This window comes from Mytilus edulis, chromosome 7, assembly GCF_963676685.1.
Source record: "Mytilus edulis chromosome 7, xbMytEdul2.2, whole genome shotgun sequence".
Taxonomy (NCBI): Eukaryota; Metazoa; Mollusca; class Bivalvia; order Mytilida; family Mytilidae; genus Mytilus; species Mytilus edulis.
In genome coordinates this window covers 3,928,585-3,946,573 of record NC_092350.1, presented here as the reverse complement: position 1 = coordinate 3,946,573, position 17,989 = coordinate 3,928,585, and the positions used below count along the sequence as shown (strand labels likewise).

The window sequence follows — 17,989 nt, the reverse complement described above, 5'->3', positions numbered from 1 at the left end:
TTCAGAATAGGAACGTTAAGAATTACAGCAGGCCACTTACGAACCCTTCAGAGAGTTGTTGTAAGGGTTCTTAACGTGCAAAGTTCAAATATTGTGGCACTCTTTTTACACTCGGATTTTACGTCCCTATTCTCTCCGCACGTGGCTGCATACTTATACATCCCTCACAGTCAAACGGATAACCTACTTTTTCGAGGGTTTTCAAGCTGGTTGGAGTGAGACCAGTGTTGACCATATTTCTAGTCCCTAGTCACTCTTGAGCATAACAGTAGAGGAAGGCAAGACCTTCACGCAACACCAGAATACATTATACAGAAAAGAATCACTTTAATATTGCTTTATACTATCCATGAACGAATGATTTGTATCCCCCCAAATGCCAGTCACAGTGACTGAACAATATATGTATGGTTATAACCTTCATCAATAAGTCTATTCTGCCAACCCTATGTTCACTGTATACACATGGAACCATACCTATAATTGTACAAATAAGACGGTGTTGTATGATTGCAAATGAGACAACTATCCACAAGACACCAAATGACACAGAAATTAACGTAGGTCAACGTACGGCTTTCAACAAAGAGCAAATGTAAAACAATTCAAACGAGAAACTAACGGCATAATTTATGTAAAAACAAAAAACAAATACGCTAAAAAAATATGTTACTTTAGTTTATTTATATTCCTACTATAATTTTTTATACGCCCGTAATGTTGACGTAATGTTAAGTATTATGGTATACACATGTCCGGTGTCCGTCTGTCCGTCCGTCTGTCTGCCCGTCTGTCCGGCTTAAACATGTCGCACCGTAACTTGAGAACGACTTATCCAAATTTCATGAAACTTGATATAGTTGTTTCTTATGATGGTCAAATGATCTGTATACTTTTTGGTGAAAATTATATTTAAACTTTTTGATTTACGGCACTTTGTAACTAAAACAGGGTCGTGTTTTTTTCACATGTCGCACTGTATCTCAAAAACGATTCTTGATTATGGCTTAAAACTTTAAACACTTCTTAGTTATATTAATCTTAATATCTGTATACTTTTTGGTGATGATTCAAAATTTCATTTTTGAGTTATTGAGTATTTTGTAAAAAAAGGGGGAGGTCTTTTTTACATGTCGCGCCATATCTCAAAATCGATTTATGATTATTGCTACAAACTTTACACATGTCTTTGTTATATTAATCTTAAGATCTGTATACTTTTTGGTGATGATTCAAAATTTTATTTTTGAGTTATTGAGTATTTTGTTAAACAGGGGAGGTTTTTTTGCATGTCGCGCCGTATCTCAAAAATAATTTATGATTTTTGCTTAAAACTTTACACACTTCTTTGTTATATTAATCTAAAGTTCTGTATACTTTTTGGTTCTGATTCAAAAGTTTATTTTTGTGATATTTAGTTTTTTGTAAAAAAAAAAAAAAACAGGGTGGGGGGTTTCCCGCCGTGTCTCAAAAACTATATATGGTTATTGCTTAAAACTTTCTCAGAAACTATTTATGATTATTGCATATAACTTCCACATAAGACGTCGGGCGTATCATGCGCTCATGGCGCAGCAGTTTATTTTTGAAGTAATGAAAATATCATGCGCATTGAAATCGGTCTCGCTTCAAACACGGGCTTTCTCAAATCAACTGCGAAATATTCATTCCGTCACAACTTTGGAACTTTTTTTTAATGGTATACGTTGCTCTGTCATAATGAAATTCGTTTCAATGGTGAATTGATTTATTGATCATCATAAAGGCTCTACATGCATAATGACTCATGAACCACCATGAAGAATGTTTACATTAATTTAATATAATATCTTATTATATTGCAAAGATTGACGAAAGCGATAGTTTATTAATCAGAAGAAAAACAACTGCATTACTGAAACTAAAATTGTATAAAACCTATTGACTTCACCAGTTAAGTGTTTAAATACGTGCATGAAGGGTCATTTGTTTAACAGTAAAGAAAGAAATGTAACGGTTGCATTTTGGTACGTCAGAGATTTATAAAACGTGATTTACTACTCGTGTTAAAATCTGATAACTCAACGTCATTAAAAAAAGTGTCACACATCATTACATGTACTGAAGTGGATTGGTTAATATGTTTTGTCTAATTTTACACATTTACAACAAATTCTTCCATATTTATTATATCGTTAAAATAGTGGATATATTGAATTATTTTTGTACTGGCTTGTTTAAACACGACATTCAATATTGCATTAGGAGAAATGTTAATATGTTTGGAGACATACATGTAGTACCTTCAAGGTCTAGCACCATGTCTTTGACATTGGACCACTACTATTTAGCTTTCCTTTTGGCTGACACACCGTTAATTAAACACAATTATTTAATCAATCTATCAATCAAACTTGGCTACTGTTTTCGAATAGTCAATGCTGTACTCCACACCATTCTATAAATAGTTAACGTTACCAGGATATATAACATTTACAGTATAGTAACTATTGACCCAGACAGTCAATAAGTACGATACTGTCTGCTAAATAAAACAATGCTTAATAAATTGTCGGTAATCCAATTTTATAATATGCCATGTCATCGATTGTATATTAAATACTTCAAACAAAGCGATTTTGGTCGATTTAGTGTTGAAGAAAACACGTACATTTTTCACTAAATAGAAAGATTACAACTTAACAGAAAACTTTGAAGTTATATTGTGTGTATTCGCTAAGTTTTTCGTAAATTTAAACATGTGAAATGCAACTAATATATTTTTTTCCAGATTAAGTGACATATCAAAGTCAGCTAAAAGGTTATTTTATCGAATGACTGTATTTTGTCTGTCTAAATACATGCATAAAGAAATACCACCAACCCGTGTACAGTTATTTCTTATATAATTGAATTCTAAATTCCATTTTAAACCATAGTAATTCATGAAAAAACGTTGATGACGTCATGGTCGCATGACTAAATTATGTCTATGAGCTGATAAACAAAATACGTCAGTCAATCAAAAGACGCGTTACATCCAAAATTTAATAATACGAGTTTAACTTAGTAATTTCAATGCAAAAAAAGTTTTAAAAGCCACGAAACTCAACATTTTGAAATTAAAAATCTCCGCATTTATAGGTAATGTCCATGCAATATCTAAAAGAGGAGCGAAAGATACCAGTGGGACATTTAAACGCATAAATCAAAAATAAACTGACAACGCCATGGATAAAAAAACAGACAAACATTAGTTCACACGAAACTAAGCAACACGAACCCCACCAAAAACTTGAGTAGATCTCAGGTGCTCCGGAAGTGTAAGTAAATACTGCTCCACATGCGGCACCCGTTGAGTATCTCATGTCTGTACCAACCCGATAATAAGTCTAATTATGCAGGTCAAAAAAGAAAAATGAACGGGATTGAAGTTGCTACATAAGTAACATATCCGATATCACCTGTAAAACGTATATTCCATAACGGTCAATCTATTCGTGATGGCGTCTGTAAAATTTACGAAGGGAAGATTCCAACTTAATGGACGCATGACTTAACAGAGAGATTAAAAAAAAGGCATGACGACTTCAATGTAAAATTGACATGAACATGATATTTTAAACAATGAACAAAGTGAGGAAGAAGTTTCAGAAATGTTCATTAAAAAACAACTTTCGAAAGTGTTAGAAAAAAATAACCAATACGCGACATGCTGACGAAACGAAATGCAATGCATATAAAAAAAAATTAATCCCACAAATATGGTGGCCGGTTAATATAGATCTGAGATTACTCGAGGTTGCTGACAGTTAGTTAAAAAAATCCTAACTGTAAAAATATAAGAGCATACACTACAGTCAAGGCGATACATTATTGCATCCACACAACACGAGCCAAAAACTCTAGCTGCAGTTACTGACAGTTAGTTTTAAAAAACTGTAAAAATATAAGGGCAAAAAAAGGCCATTTCCCTCATTTGAGCCTTTCCTATATATATTCTATCGGGCAAAAACACAAAAATGGAAAGTATAAAATGTGATAGCATGAAGTGAAACCATTTCGTTTTTTTTTGCATTTTCGTCTTCGTGTTTTTGCCCGATAAAATATGAACATGTAAAGACGCAAAATGACAATAATCAGCAACATTATTTGGGGCGTATGACATTTGCGCCGATTTTGAAATTGTTCATTCTTTCATTTGCGCCGATTTCATTTTTTCATTTGCGCCGATTTTATATTTTTTCCTAATTGGATTTACTGGTAAGTTTTAGGTAAGTTCATACTTTTATATTGGCTGTGCACAGAGTATAAGGCAAATCAAGTGACATTGCAATTGGTAAATGGCTATCCCAATGTTTCGGGTTACCATTCCTTTCCCTTAATGAGATCAATGACTGCTTCACGTTTGACATTGTCTGACGCTCCGCTCCTTCTGATGACAAATGTCATACATTCTTAGACAACGTACAAGTACACATTCCATAACGGTCAACCAATTCGTGATGGCGTCCATAAAACTAACGAAGGGATGAATTCAACTTCACCATTTGGAACTCTTGGTTTAAAAGCTTCCTTGTGAGAAAATTCGAACTCTAGAAATGCCCCCACCAGTACGTATGCCAGACAAAGAAAATATGGCCTTCGTTATCGCCAATTACGCCAAATATAGAAGAGACGAAATCATAAGAAAGGAATATATTAGATGTGTTGCCTAAACATACTCGGCAAAAACAGATTTATGAATTGAAAGTATTCCTTTTTTATGGATTTGAATGCTGTACATATTTTTTTTATTCGTCATTTTAGTATAAACAAAGTGCTTTTATCTTAGGCTTTACGTCTTGATTTTAAGCAGGAGACAACAGTTATACACATGCTATAATTGACAATTTATAACATATGTATAACTGGCTAACGGAAGAGGTCGCATCTTATACCATTTCACCTGTTATTTACCTGTAAATAAATCGGCGCAGATGAAAAAAAAATCGGCGCAAGTGAAAGAAATAACCGGCGCAAATGCAAAACGCCGATTATTTGCAATTGATAATTAAATGTTGCCTCTGGGTGTGATTTTATCCGTACGGGGCCAAAAAGTATCTATTGATTAAGACTATTTGGTAATGTTGAAAGCCATTTTCTGCTTTTTTATTCAAGGGCTTTGGAAGAGTGTCGTGTAGCTACATATTACATATATTTCATATCTATCATTGCTAAGGTACAGTATACATGTACTAGTACACATTAATCCATGTATATCTTTTTGAAGTCATAATCCTTGATTTTAATTTAATAAATGCCAATAAACAATGCAGGAGATCTTTGATTAAATGTATCGTTGCCTAGATATCTCTAGGACAATGTGCACTGAATTACAGGCTATCGACTTGGGACATGCATATAAAGAGTATATCGGAGTTAAACAAGTTTGTGAACGATCCTTTTTCTCGTGATCTGGGACAATGGTGTAATTGTATATAAAGCATACTAACTATGTTCTTGTATTTTTTTTAATGGTAAAAACAAATGAACCATTGTAGTAGATTCCACTTTTTGTAAGAACTGAATCATTTTTGATCAGTAAAACAATAAGGAATATCATTTGTCCTCTTTTTTAGACTCTATAATACAAAATTATACTAATATTTATTATAACATATTCCTCACAAAATATGAGACGGTAGTATAACGTTAAAGCGATACAACATATCAATATGTAACCAATATAAGATCGTGCAAAAAGAATGTAAAACATATACTTTTGTTTAAACGGCTCCCAGGGTTCGCTAGTCAGCTTTCATGGTCACCAATCTTATATACTTCTTTACTATCAACAGGATACGTGATCTCTATTGTAACAATTATATATAGGGCTTCAATACTGCAGATATCAATGTAAACAATATGCACGTGTTTATTTACTGGTAACATTCCCAAGTTCTGTCTCTGTGATATGGAACACAGAGAGCATAACTGGGAACCAGTATGTAAACAAAATTAATTTTCTATGAATATTCAAGATCTCCCCAAAAGAGGCGTGTTTTGAGAAACAGCTATATTTACAAAGTGCAACCGATACAGACATTTATTCAAATAGAAAAACTCTCTAAAATCAGTTTTTCACACATTAATACCCATTTATCAGAATTATAGTCTTAAAAAAATCACTGCCTATACTCTAAGTTTTTCTTTACTATACATTTTAAACCCCCTCCCCTGTTTCATTTTTTTAAAGAATTTGAAAACAAGACTTTAACTATTGCCAGCTTACCCTAATTGCATATTTTCTGATAAAAAATGCCTAGAACCTGTTAAAAACTGTTTTGATTTGTTAACATATTGAAAGCATATCAGAATACTATAAATGTAATGTTAAGCAGTCAATCATTACAACATTCAAGATTATATATAGTATCAAATCCAGCCTCTGTTTCCAGACCACATCTTACTGTATGCATATTTGTCAATTAAAGAAAACATGTTCTGCCTCAAATGGTCAATTTAGAATTCTTGTCACAACAGTATCATCTGTAACCATTTATCTGACACAATTTAGCTACATGTACTATATATACTAGAAGTGTTAAAACAAAGCCATATTTGCAATTATAGTTGTATGCATGCAGATACCAGTCTGAGATATAAATTCACTTAAAATGTTGTAGAGATGACTGCTAACATCTGATTTTTGCATAACTTCCAAGCAAAGTTATTGTTTTCTATATCAAGAACTTTAAAATCATAAAATCATAGCATTAATAAGTTAAATTATTTGTTTTATGACCCAGGGGGTAGGCAATTTTCTATGGTTTTTGCCCCTGGGGCCTCACATTTCCTAAATCATTCTGCTGTTTCTAGCAATTTGGAATATTTAGTACATATTCAGGATACAACACACTATTGTAACTTTTCTTGAGATATTTTGGTTTTTCTAGCTTGTATTTATTATGCCGTGGTGACAAAAAAACAGATTTATGTGTTGGGGCTTACTTTTGGGTTATCGAAAGGACACAAATATACCTATAGATAATATTCAGGAAGAATCAATGAGTTGTATTGACTGTGAAGAGTACATATAAGCACTTCTTAACAATTTAACTGACAAATATGCAAATATTATGAATTAATTTTGTATCCAGGACTTTAATTAAACTATGCATACTGTAAAGTGTGAATTTATGCTGAGTCATCATATTTAAGGCCCAGGATTCTATCAATCTTTATTAAATATTTATAAAACTTCATATTTGAGTTAATTTCTTTAAAATCTTTGAAATAAATTCTGAATATTCCCCTTTTCACCCTATATATGTGTTTGCATACCCCTTCTATGATCGAGTTTTACGTTATGCAAGCAAATAACTTATTATTGTGCGGATTATGTCGTCGGAGTGCCAGTGATATCAGGAGAGCAATTTTACTTTAAGATTAGAATCGTTATTGAATAAATAGTACATGTACGCTAAACATCAACATATAAAAAAGAAGATGTGGTATGATTGCCAATGAGACAACTATCCACAAAAGGCCAAAATAACACAAACATTAACAACTATAGGTCACCGTACGGCATTCAACAATGAGCAAAGCCCATACCGCATAGTCAGCTATAAAAGGCCCCGATTAGACAATGTAAAACAATTCAAACGAGAAAACTAACGTCTTATTTATGTTAAAAAAAACTAGAGGCTCTTAAGAGCCTGTATCGCTCACCTGATTCTACTCGGGTTTTTGAAATCATATAATAACATATAAGACTTGGCTAAAAGTAATAATACAACCTCATACAGAGGGAAATTCAGGCTATGTTGGATTTCATTCAAAAGGCCCCCACTGGCGGACATCTTGTATGATGGATTGGCTACACAGTAACAACACTTGGTCATGATCAGCACCTCATAAGGAACATTCATGCAATGTTTGGTTTCATTCCATTCCATATGGTTCTCTTAAAGAAGACATTCATATTTATTTCCCATAGGGTTCTAAGTTAAACGAAGTACCCCGCTGGCGGCCATCATGGATGATGGATTGGCTACAAAGTAACAACACTTGGTCAGCACCTCATAAGGAACATTCATGCCATGTTTGGTTTCATTTCATTCAGTGGTTCTCTAAAAGAAGTCATTTGTATGCATTTCCCATAGGGTCCTATGTTAAACTAAGTCACCTGCTGGCGGCCATCTTGGATGATGGATCGGCTACAAAGTAACAACACTTGGTCAGCACCTCATAAAAAACATTCATGCCATGTTTAGTGTCATTCCATTCAGTGGTTCTCTAAAAGAAGTCATTTGTATGCATTTCCCTAAGGGTCCTATTTCAAACTTAGTCCAATGCTGGGGGCCATCTTGGATAATGGATCGGCTACAAAGTAACAACACTTGGTCAGCACCTCATAAGGAACATTCATGCCATGTTCGGTTTCATTCCATTCAGTGGTTCTCTAAAAGAAGTCATTTGTATGCATTTCCTATAGGGTCCTATGTTAAACTAAGCCCCCCACTGGCGGCCATCTTGGATAATGGATCGGCAACAAAGTAACAACACTTGGTCAGCACCTCATAAGGAACATTCATGCTATGTTTGGTTTCTTTCCATTCAGTGGTTCCCTTAAAGAAGTCTTTTGTATGCATTTCCCATAGGGTCCTATGTTAAACTAAGTCCCCCGCTTGCGGCCATCTTGGATGATGGATCGGCTCCAAAGTAACAACACTTGGTCAACACCTCATAAGGAACATTCATACCAAGTTTGGTTTCTTTCTATTCAGTGGTTCTCTAGTAGAAGTTCAAAATGTAAAATGTTAACGACGACGACGACGACGGACGACGACGACGACGGACGACGGACGCCAAGTGGTGAGAAAAGCTCACTTGGCCCTTCGGGCCAGGTGAACTAAAAATGAACGAAAAACAAATGTGTAACACATAAACAAACGACAACTACTGAATTACAGGCTCCTGACTTGGGACAGGCACATACATAAATAATGTGGCGGGGTTAAACATGTTAGCGGGATCCCAACCCTCCCCTAACCTTGGACAGTGGTATAACAGTACAACATAAGAACGAACTATAACAATCAGTTGAAAAAGGCTTAACTCATCAGATTGAAAGAAAAAAAAACAAGTGGACGTGGCCGGGTATTTATTCATCCCGACACAAAAAGACACAATGAACAGATCTGAGAGTACTCGCAGTTATCTGACAGCTAATTCAAAGCCACTAACAACTAATAAAAATATCATGCCTTTAAGACTAAACACCAAACAGTCGGCTATGGAACGATCATGCAATCAAGCAGTTCTAAAAAAAAGTTCTGACATATACAAAAAAGATGGATAAAAAATATACACAAACGATTAATCAAGTTTTTAAAATATCATGTGTTGGATACTTAAAAATCATCAAGTATTGTGACTCAGATACGTGTATATCATGTATAATTATATGTGTCCGAACTCATGTATTCATACATGTGCAAATATATCAATAATTACCATGAAATCATGTAGGGTAAACTGACTACACATAAATCTGCTGCAGATATTCTCAAGAAATAACAAATATGTCTAATTTTCTGGGAAAATGGAAAGGAGATGGAAGTTCGTTCGTAAATTTTGAAGCATTCGCCAAGGCGTCAGGTAAATTTTATTTTAACTACCACTTGACTATTTAACGATTTTAAGTAAGCACACATTTATGCATTGATTACTATTCAAATAAAGATGTATATTATAACATGTGTAAACTTATAAAACTAACCGCCATAGCGAAATCACTTTTTGTGATAAATGTTATTTCTGATTACTTAAAACTATTGCATTTTCTGCTAGGCTGTTATATAGTATGTAATTTAAAAAGTATTGTTCATATATTAACAGACTTTAGAAACGTTCGTAACACGTGCTAGATTATTATTTTAAATTCTTATTTTTAAATATTATGCAATTTTTGTTAAAGAAATGTATGAAAATGAATTTCTTTCCTTTCTTCAGTGTCTTAAAAATGTTTACAGTTTGAAAGTTTAAGTAAATACGTCATATTTTACGTTCAAATAATGCAGTATGCACTGATATTCTGTTATCCCCCTTCACCGTCGAATACACTGATTGACTGTAACCAACAAAAAGGTGATTACAGAAAGGTCGACCAATTGGGTTTGACATGTTTTGATGTAACTACTGTTATTACTAGCCAGTCAACTCTGAGGTTGTGAGTTCGAACCCTGCTCGTGCTGGTACACTTGATTCCAATCTTAATAGATTAGGATTGTCGGTTTCCCTATATATATCGAAGGTTGTATCCTCCCGTCATTTCGGCTTCAACCACCAAAAATAGAAACTGGCCGCCGCGAAATAGTCAAAAAAGGGTTGTTTAAAAGTGGCGTAAAAACTAATCAAATCAAATAAAAATTAAGATTTATTTTTGATTGATTTTGGGTTATGAATGATTGGGGCAAATATGACATGGTTTGATCTCAGCGGTCTGATCAAGCTGTTGTCGGGGAGCGTTTTATGTTCATGATGCCTTGAGTTAATTTGATATCACTAGTAGATAGTAGAGCACATCATGAAATCATTCAAGTTCCTCTTAAAACCAAGAACAGTTACAAATACCTGAGAGGAGGTCGGCAGCTTTTTGCATAATTATAGATAAATAACACGATATTTCATTGAAATCATGCACATGAATAGACGAGGGTAAGCTTTAATTTTAGAACGAATACATACTTAAAAATACGCTGTAAGATTTAAATCATTATGATATAGGAATACTAGAAGGGAATGTCAGACTACTTTATGGACTTTGCTGAATAATATGCGAAACAAATCAATTTGTCGAAAAAGTAATAAGAAAAGTAACATTGTAATTTCTTACTTAAAAGAGATCTGCCTTGAACCATACCTTTAAACCGAAATCGGAGATATCGGGGAAAAATAAATATGTAAGTTAATGGTGTGTTGCATAATCTTAGGAATAGATATGACGAATAATATGAATGAAGAAGTATTGTAGATGAAGGGATTTATTAGGAAAATTATACCCCATGCTGCACGAAATATTCAAAAGCAAAAAAGGTGAAAAGTATACTGAAATTTTGTAAAGAAAAATTTGTTTGATTTGTTTTACATTTGTATCGAAGAGAAAAAAAACGTGAAAGAGCATTGTATGTTGAAAATGTAACAATGACTTATCTTTTCTGCAATGTTTACAAGATCTTCAAAATAAATAAAAGATCTTCAATAATAGAATACCGTCATCAACTATTTACTTTTATTTTTGTCATCAGTTCTTTTTCCATTTACAGGTCTACCTGACGAAGTATACGAAAAACTAAAACAAGGCACGTATTCTTTAGAATTTAGTAGGAATGGTGATACCTGGTCGTATGAAGTTGTATCATCTATTTTACCAACAAAGACATACACGTTTCAGCCTGGAATAGAAGTTTCCACTACAGATCTGTTTGGAAAAGCCTCAAAGGTCAGTTAAAATATACGTCTTCCAACAAAATCGAAAAACTTCAATATGTGTCCTTTAACAAATCAAAAAAGACTACTTTGTGTGCTAACATGAATTGTCATTGATATGGTTATGTTTATAAATTTACTGTTTACAAAATTTTGAATTATTTTAAATGCTAACTCTTTCTACCTCAGGCATAGATTACCTTAGCTGTATTTGGCAACACTTTTAGGAATTTTGGTCCTCAAAGCTCTTCAACTTCGTACTTTATTTGGCCTTTTATTTTTTTTGGATTCGAGCGTCACTGGTGAGTCTTTTGGTAACTTTGACGATAATGGTTTTAATGATGAGGTATATTGGTGTTTAACATCCAGTTAAATATACTTATGAATATAATTATTTTCTGTGACTGTATCTTACATTAATTTGTAGGATCCTTTACTATAGATAATTTAGCTGATCTGTAACAATAACATCTTCATGCCTTATATATCATGTACTGTAGTACGCCGCTAGATTAAAACTGACGTGGAAAGGTAACACATGCCCACCGAAAGCTCTTTTTTTGGATGATGGATCGGCTCCAAAGTAACAACACTTGGTCAACACCTCATAAGGAACATTCATACCAAGTTTGGTTTCTTTCTATTCAGTGGTTCTCTAGTAGAAGTTCAAAATGTAAAATGTTAACGACGACGACGACGACGGACGACGACGACGACGGACGACGGACGCCAAGTGGTGAGAAAAGCTCACTTGGCCCTTCGGGCCAGGTGAACTAAAAATGAACGAAAAACAAATGTGTAACACATAAACAAACGACAACTACTGAATTACAGGCTCCTGACTTGGGACAGGCACATACATAAATAATGTGGCGGGGTTAAACATGTTAGCGGGATCCCAACCCTCCCCTAACCTTGGACAGTGGTATAACAGTACAACATAAGAACGAACTATAACAATCAGTTGAAAAAGGCTTAACTCATCAGATTGAAAGAAAAAAAAAACAAGTGGACGTGGCCGGGTATTTATTCATCCCGACACAAAAAGACACAATGAACAGATCTGAGAGTACTCGCAGTTATCTGACAGCTAATTCAAAGCCACTAACAACTAATAAAAATATCATGCCTTTAAGACTAAACACCAAACAGTCGGCTATGGAACGATCATGCAATCAAGCAGTTCTAAAAAAAAGTTCTGACATATACAAAAAAGATGGATAAAAAATATACACAAACGATTAATCAAGTTTTTAAAATATCATGTGTTGGATACTTAAAAATCATCAAGTATTGTGACTCAGATACGTGTATATCATGTATAATTATATGTGTCCGAACTCATGTATTCATACATGTGCAAATATATCAATAATTACCATGAAATCATGTAGGGTAAACTGACTACACATAAATCTGCTGCAGATATTCTCAAGAAATAACAAATATGTCTAATTTTCTGGGAAAATGGAAAGGAGATGGAAGTTCGTTCGTAAATTTTGAAGCATTCGCCAAGGCGTCAGGTAAATTTTATTTTAACTACCACTTGACTATTTAACGATTTTAAGTAAGCACACATTTATGCATTGATTACTATTCAAATAAAGATGTATATTATAACATGTGTAAACTTATAAAACTAACCGCCATAGCGAAATCACTTTTTGTGATAAATGTTATTTCTGATTACTTAAAACTATTGCATTTTCTGCTAGGCTGTTATATAGTATGTAATTTAAAAAGTATTGTTCATATATTAACAGACTTTAGAAACGTTCGTAACACGTGCTAGATTATTATTTTAAATTCTTATTTTTAAATATTATGCAATTTTTGTTAAAGAAATGTATGAAAATGAATTTCTTTCCTTTCTTCAGTGTCTTAAAAATGTTTACAGTTTGAAAGTTTAAGTAAATACGTCATATTTTACGTTCAAATAATGCAGTATGCACTGATATTCTGTTATCCCCCTTCACCGTCGAATACACTGATTGACTGTAACCAACAAAAAGGTGATTACAGAAAGGTCGACCAATTGGGTTTGACATGTTTTGATGTAACTACTGTTATTACTAGCCAGTCAACTCTGAGGTTGTGAGTTCGAACCCTGCTCGTGCTGGTACACTTGATTCCAATCTTAATAGATTAGGATTGTCGGTTTCCCTATATATATCGAAGGTTGTATCCTCCCGTCATTTCGGCTTCAACCACCAAAAATAGAAACTGGCCGCCGCGAAATAGTCAAAAAAGGGTTGTTTAAAAGTGGCGTAAAAACTAATCAAATCAAATAAAAATTAAGATTTATTTTTGATTGATTTTGGGTTATGAATGATTGGGGCAAATATGACATGGTTTGATCTCAGCGGTCTGATCAAGCTGTTGTCGGGGAGCGTTTTATGTTCATGATGCCTTGAGTTAATTTGATATCACTAGTAGATAGTAGAGCACGTCATGAAATCATTCAAGTTCCTCTTAAAACCAAGAACAGTTACAAATACCTGAGAGGAGGTCGGCAGCTTTTTGCATAATTATAGATAAATAACACGATATTTCATTGAAATCATGCACATGAATAGACGAGGGTAAGCTTTAATTTTAGAACGAATACATACTTAAAAATACGCTGTAAGATTTAAATCATTATGATATAGGAATACTAGAAGGGAATGTCAGACTACTTTATGGACTTTGCTGAATAATATGCGAAACAAATCAATTTGTCGAAAAAGTAATAAGAAAAGTAACATTGTAATTTCTTACTTAAAAGAGATCTGCCTTGAACCATACCTTTAAACCGAAATCGGAGATATCGGGGAAAAATAAATATGTAAGTTAATGGTGTGTTGCATAATCTTAGGAATAGATATGACGAATAATATGAATGAAGAAGTATTGTAGATGAAGGGATTTATTAGGAAAATTATACCCCATGCTGCACGAAATATTCAAAACCAAAAAAGGTGAAAAGTATACTGAAATTTTGTAAAGAAAAATTTGTTTGATTTGTTTTACATTTGTATCGAAGAGAAAAAAAACGTGAAAGTGCATTGTATGTTGAAAATGTAACAATGACTTATCTTTTCTGCAATGTTTACAAGATCTTCAAAATAAATAAAAGATCTTCAATAATAGAATACCGTCATCAACTATTTACTTTTATTTTTGTCATCAGTTCTTTTTCCATTTACAGGTCTACCTGACGAAGTATACGAAAAACTAAAACAAGGCACGTATTCTTTAGAATTTAGTAGGAATGGTGATACCTGGTCGTATGAAGTTGTATCATCTATTTTACCAACAAAGACATACACGTTTCAGCCTGGAATAGAAGTTTACACTACAGATCTGTTTGGAAAAGCCTCAAAGGTCAGTTAAAATATACGTCTTCCAACAAAATCGAAAAACTTCAATATGTGTCCTTTAACAAATCAAAAAAGACTACTTTGTGTGCTAACATGAATTGTCATTGATATGGTTATGTTTATAAATTTACTGTTTACAAAATTTTGAATTATTTTAAATGCTAACTCTTTCTACCTCAGGCATAGATTACCTTAGCTGTATTTGGCAACACTTTTAGGAATTTTGGTCCTCAAAGCTCTTCAACTTCGTACTTTATTTGGCCTTTTATTTTTTTTGGATTCGAGCGTCACTGGTGAGTCTTTTGGTAACTTTGACGATAATGGTTTTAATGATGAGGTATATTGGTGTTTAACATCCAGTTAAATATACTTATGAATATAATTATTTTCTGTGACTGTATCTTACATTAATTTGTAGGATCCTTTAGTATAGATAATTTAGCTGATCTGTAACAATAACATCTTCATGCCTTATATATCATGTACTGTAGTACGCCGCTAGATTAAAACTGACGTGGAAAGGTAACACATGCCCACCGAAAGCTCTTTTTTTGAGAGCCCAGGTGGTCGTGTGGTCTAGCGGGACGGCTGCAGTGCAGGCGATTTGGTGTCACGATATCACAGTAGCATGGGTTCGAATCCCGGCGAGGGAAGAACCAAAAATTTGCGAAAGCAAATTTACAGATCTAACATTGTTGGGTTGATGTTTAGACGAGTTGTATATATATATATATATATATATATATATAATTTAATAAAAATATGAACTCCACTATGAACCTGACCGCCACCCTGTATGGCTGGGCTAAACATATAAGTTCATAAATTAATTTGCCGAGAGATGACATAATCACCCTACACAGCATATTTTCCAATAATATAGAAAAGGGGGAGGGGGAACATATTTGGCAGCAAACTAATTAAGTTTTATACTTCTTTCTGTAAGAAGAATTGACCTGGTAATGTTAATGAATATAACTAAGAAAACGTATTTCGGAAATAAATAACGTGAAACATGCTATATGATATGACGGGTTCCACACTTGGAGATGGATCTGAATACCATTTCGAAGTATCTTATTTGGTTTTATATAAAGAAGAAGAACTGGTATGATTGCCAATGAGACAACTATCCACAAAAAACCAAAATGACACAAACATTAACAATTATAGGTCACCGTACGGCCTTCAACAATGAGCAACGCCCATACGACATATAGTCAGCTATAAAAGGCCCCGATAAGACAATGTAAAACAATTCAAACGAGAATACTAACGGCCTTATTTATAGATACATAAATAATGTGGCGGAGTTAAACATGTTAGCGGGGACCCAACCCTCCCCTAACCTGGAACAATGGTATAACAGTACAACATAAGAACATGTGTAGGGTTCGTGCAGCTCATATGTACGTCTTTATTTTCTGTTTTGTGTATGGTTGTTTGTATTTTGTATTTTGGATCGTTTTCTATTTTGCTATTGAGTTGTTAGTTTATTTTCGACTTATGAATTTAAATGCCCCTTTTAAATCGCCTCTATTGTGATAAATTTCGAATGCATATATGTATATTATTTTTTACTCATTTGAGATAAATTGTATCAAAAATCTGTGGTATATAAATTTAAGTGTCAGTCCAAATTTTTATGTCGATCTATTGCCAGTAAAACTCTTCGTGAAGCTGATCATGTACATGTATATTGTAAGTTTTCATGTATTTAGTATATCAGCCACATGTTCGATTAAATGATTAGTTTGTAATCTTTACATTTTCTAGTTCATTGCTGTGTTTGACTCAGACAGTAAAATGACCTTGCAAGAACAGGCTGAGATGATGGACTGGCAGAACATTACAGTAACCAGGGAGATAAAAGAGGATGTGATGCTGATGGTTCGTCAATAATAGTCGAATTACAAACTGATTCGGACACATATAATCTATAAAGTGCTATTTTAATTTTGTAATGGGTTGTTTGGATTTGGAATGGAGGGTTATTTTATTAATACTTGTACATTTTTTCTAATGGTATCATTGATGTTATTCTGCTAACAGGCTTAATCTTTGCAGAACATGACATACACATTATAATTCTAGCATTTACCTTGACCAGTAAATTAAAATTCAGAAGAATAAATGCATTAAATTGAATGAGAAATATATCACAAAGGTGCCTTTTTTAATTGCAGGATGTAGAACTGGAAAACGGAGTAAAGATGTCACAAGAATTCACACGATGCTAGCATTTATATACAAAGAACAAACCTAAGATTCAGAGACTTGATTGTTGTAAAGTTTTAGGGAGGAAGTTTATGTTGATACACAGATTGATTGACGGACAAAGAAGAAATCAATTGCTATACTAGTATTTTTCAAACTGCAAGCTATCATATCAAACGTTTCTGTCAATTTTTTTTTTTCATTCTTAATTTTTAATGCTGATATGGTAACACAAATTTTATTGATTCTTTGGTATATGTATTCCTTTTAAGTTTATATCGTGCTCATCTTTACTGGAAATATAACTTCCGATGACACTTGACGTATTTAAATGACTTCATTCCATAAACGATCAGAGGATAGGACATAAATAACTGGTGAAGGTTAATCTGTACGATGTGTCAGTGGTCTCAAATCTCTGGCGACACGTTATCGTAGTATTTCTTTTGAGTAAGTAGTTGTCTGATTTGTATATTTAAGTGATCGTGTTATTTTCCTGATAGCTTAAAGTAACAGTAGTATACCGCTATTCAAAAGTCGAAAAATCGATTGAGAGAAAATATTGCTGGGCACCAAACTAAAACCGAAGGAAACACATGAACTATATGAGGAAACAAACGGCACAATCGAAATCTGAATTTCAACAAACGCCAACATACATAGTGTGAAGTCGTCTTTCTGTGTTAATATTGATGAAAAGATCTTTAGTTTAAACATATTTATTTATAGTGGATTGGGAAACAAGTTTAACAACTTATATTAATCCCTTTCCACTTTGCGGGTGCGAGTGCTGCCTTGTAGCGGCATCAGCCTTCTCTTTTTCGAAATCTACAAGGGTGACTTTAACGTGCAAGAGATATGGCTCTCTCTTAAAAGAGGGACGAAAGATACCAAAGGGACAGTCAAACTCATAAATCCAAAACAAACTGACAACGCCATGGCTAAAAATGAAA

At 33.6% G+C, this 17,989-nt stretch overlaps 1 protein-coding gene across 3 annotated transcripts; it reads left to right on the top strand.

Moving 5' to 3' along the window:
• Window positions 1–9,426: 9,426 nt before the first annotated feature.
• Window positions 9,427–17,353, top strand: LOC139529754 (fatty acid-binding protein 1, liver-like). Of its 3 annotated transcripts, none has more exons than XM_071325631.1 (4): window positions 9,427–9,627; window positions 11,295–11,470; window positions 16,596–16,709; window positions 17,006–17,353. In XM_071325631.1, exons 1-4 carry the CDS (start codon window positions 9,552–9,554, stop codon window positions 17,057–17,059), a joined length of 420 nt encoding a protein of 139 aa, XP_071181732.1. In that variant the 5' UTR covers window positions 9,427–9,551; the 3' UTR covers window positions 17,060–17,353. The 3 variants fall into 3 exon arrangements, with proteins under 3 accessions (XP_071181732.1, XP_071181733.1, XP_071181731.1); XM_071325632.1 differs by lacking the exon at window positions 9,427–9,627 and adding an exon at window positions 10,777–11,064; XM_071325630.1 differs by lacking the exons at window positions 9,427–9,627; window positions 11,295–11,470 and adding exons at window positions 12,780–12,980; window positions 14,648–14,823.
• The last annotated feature ends 636 nt before the right edge of the window (window positions 17,354–17,989 follow it).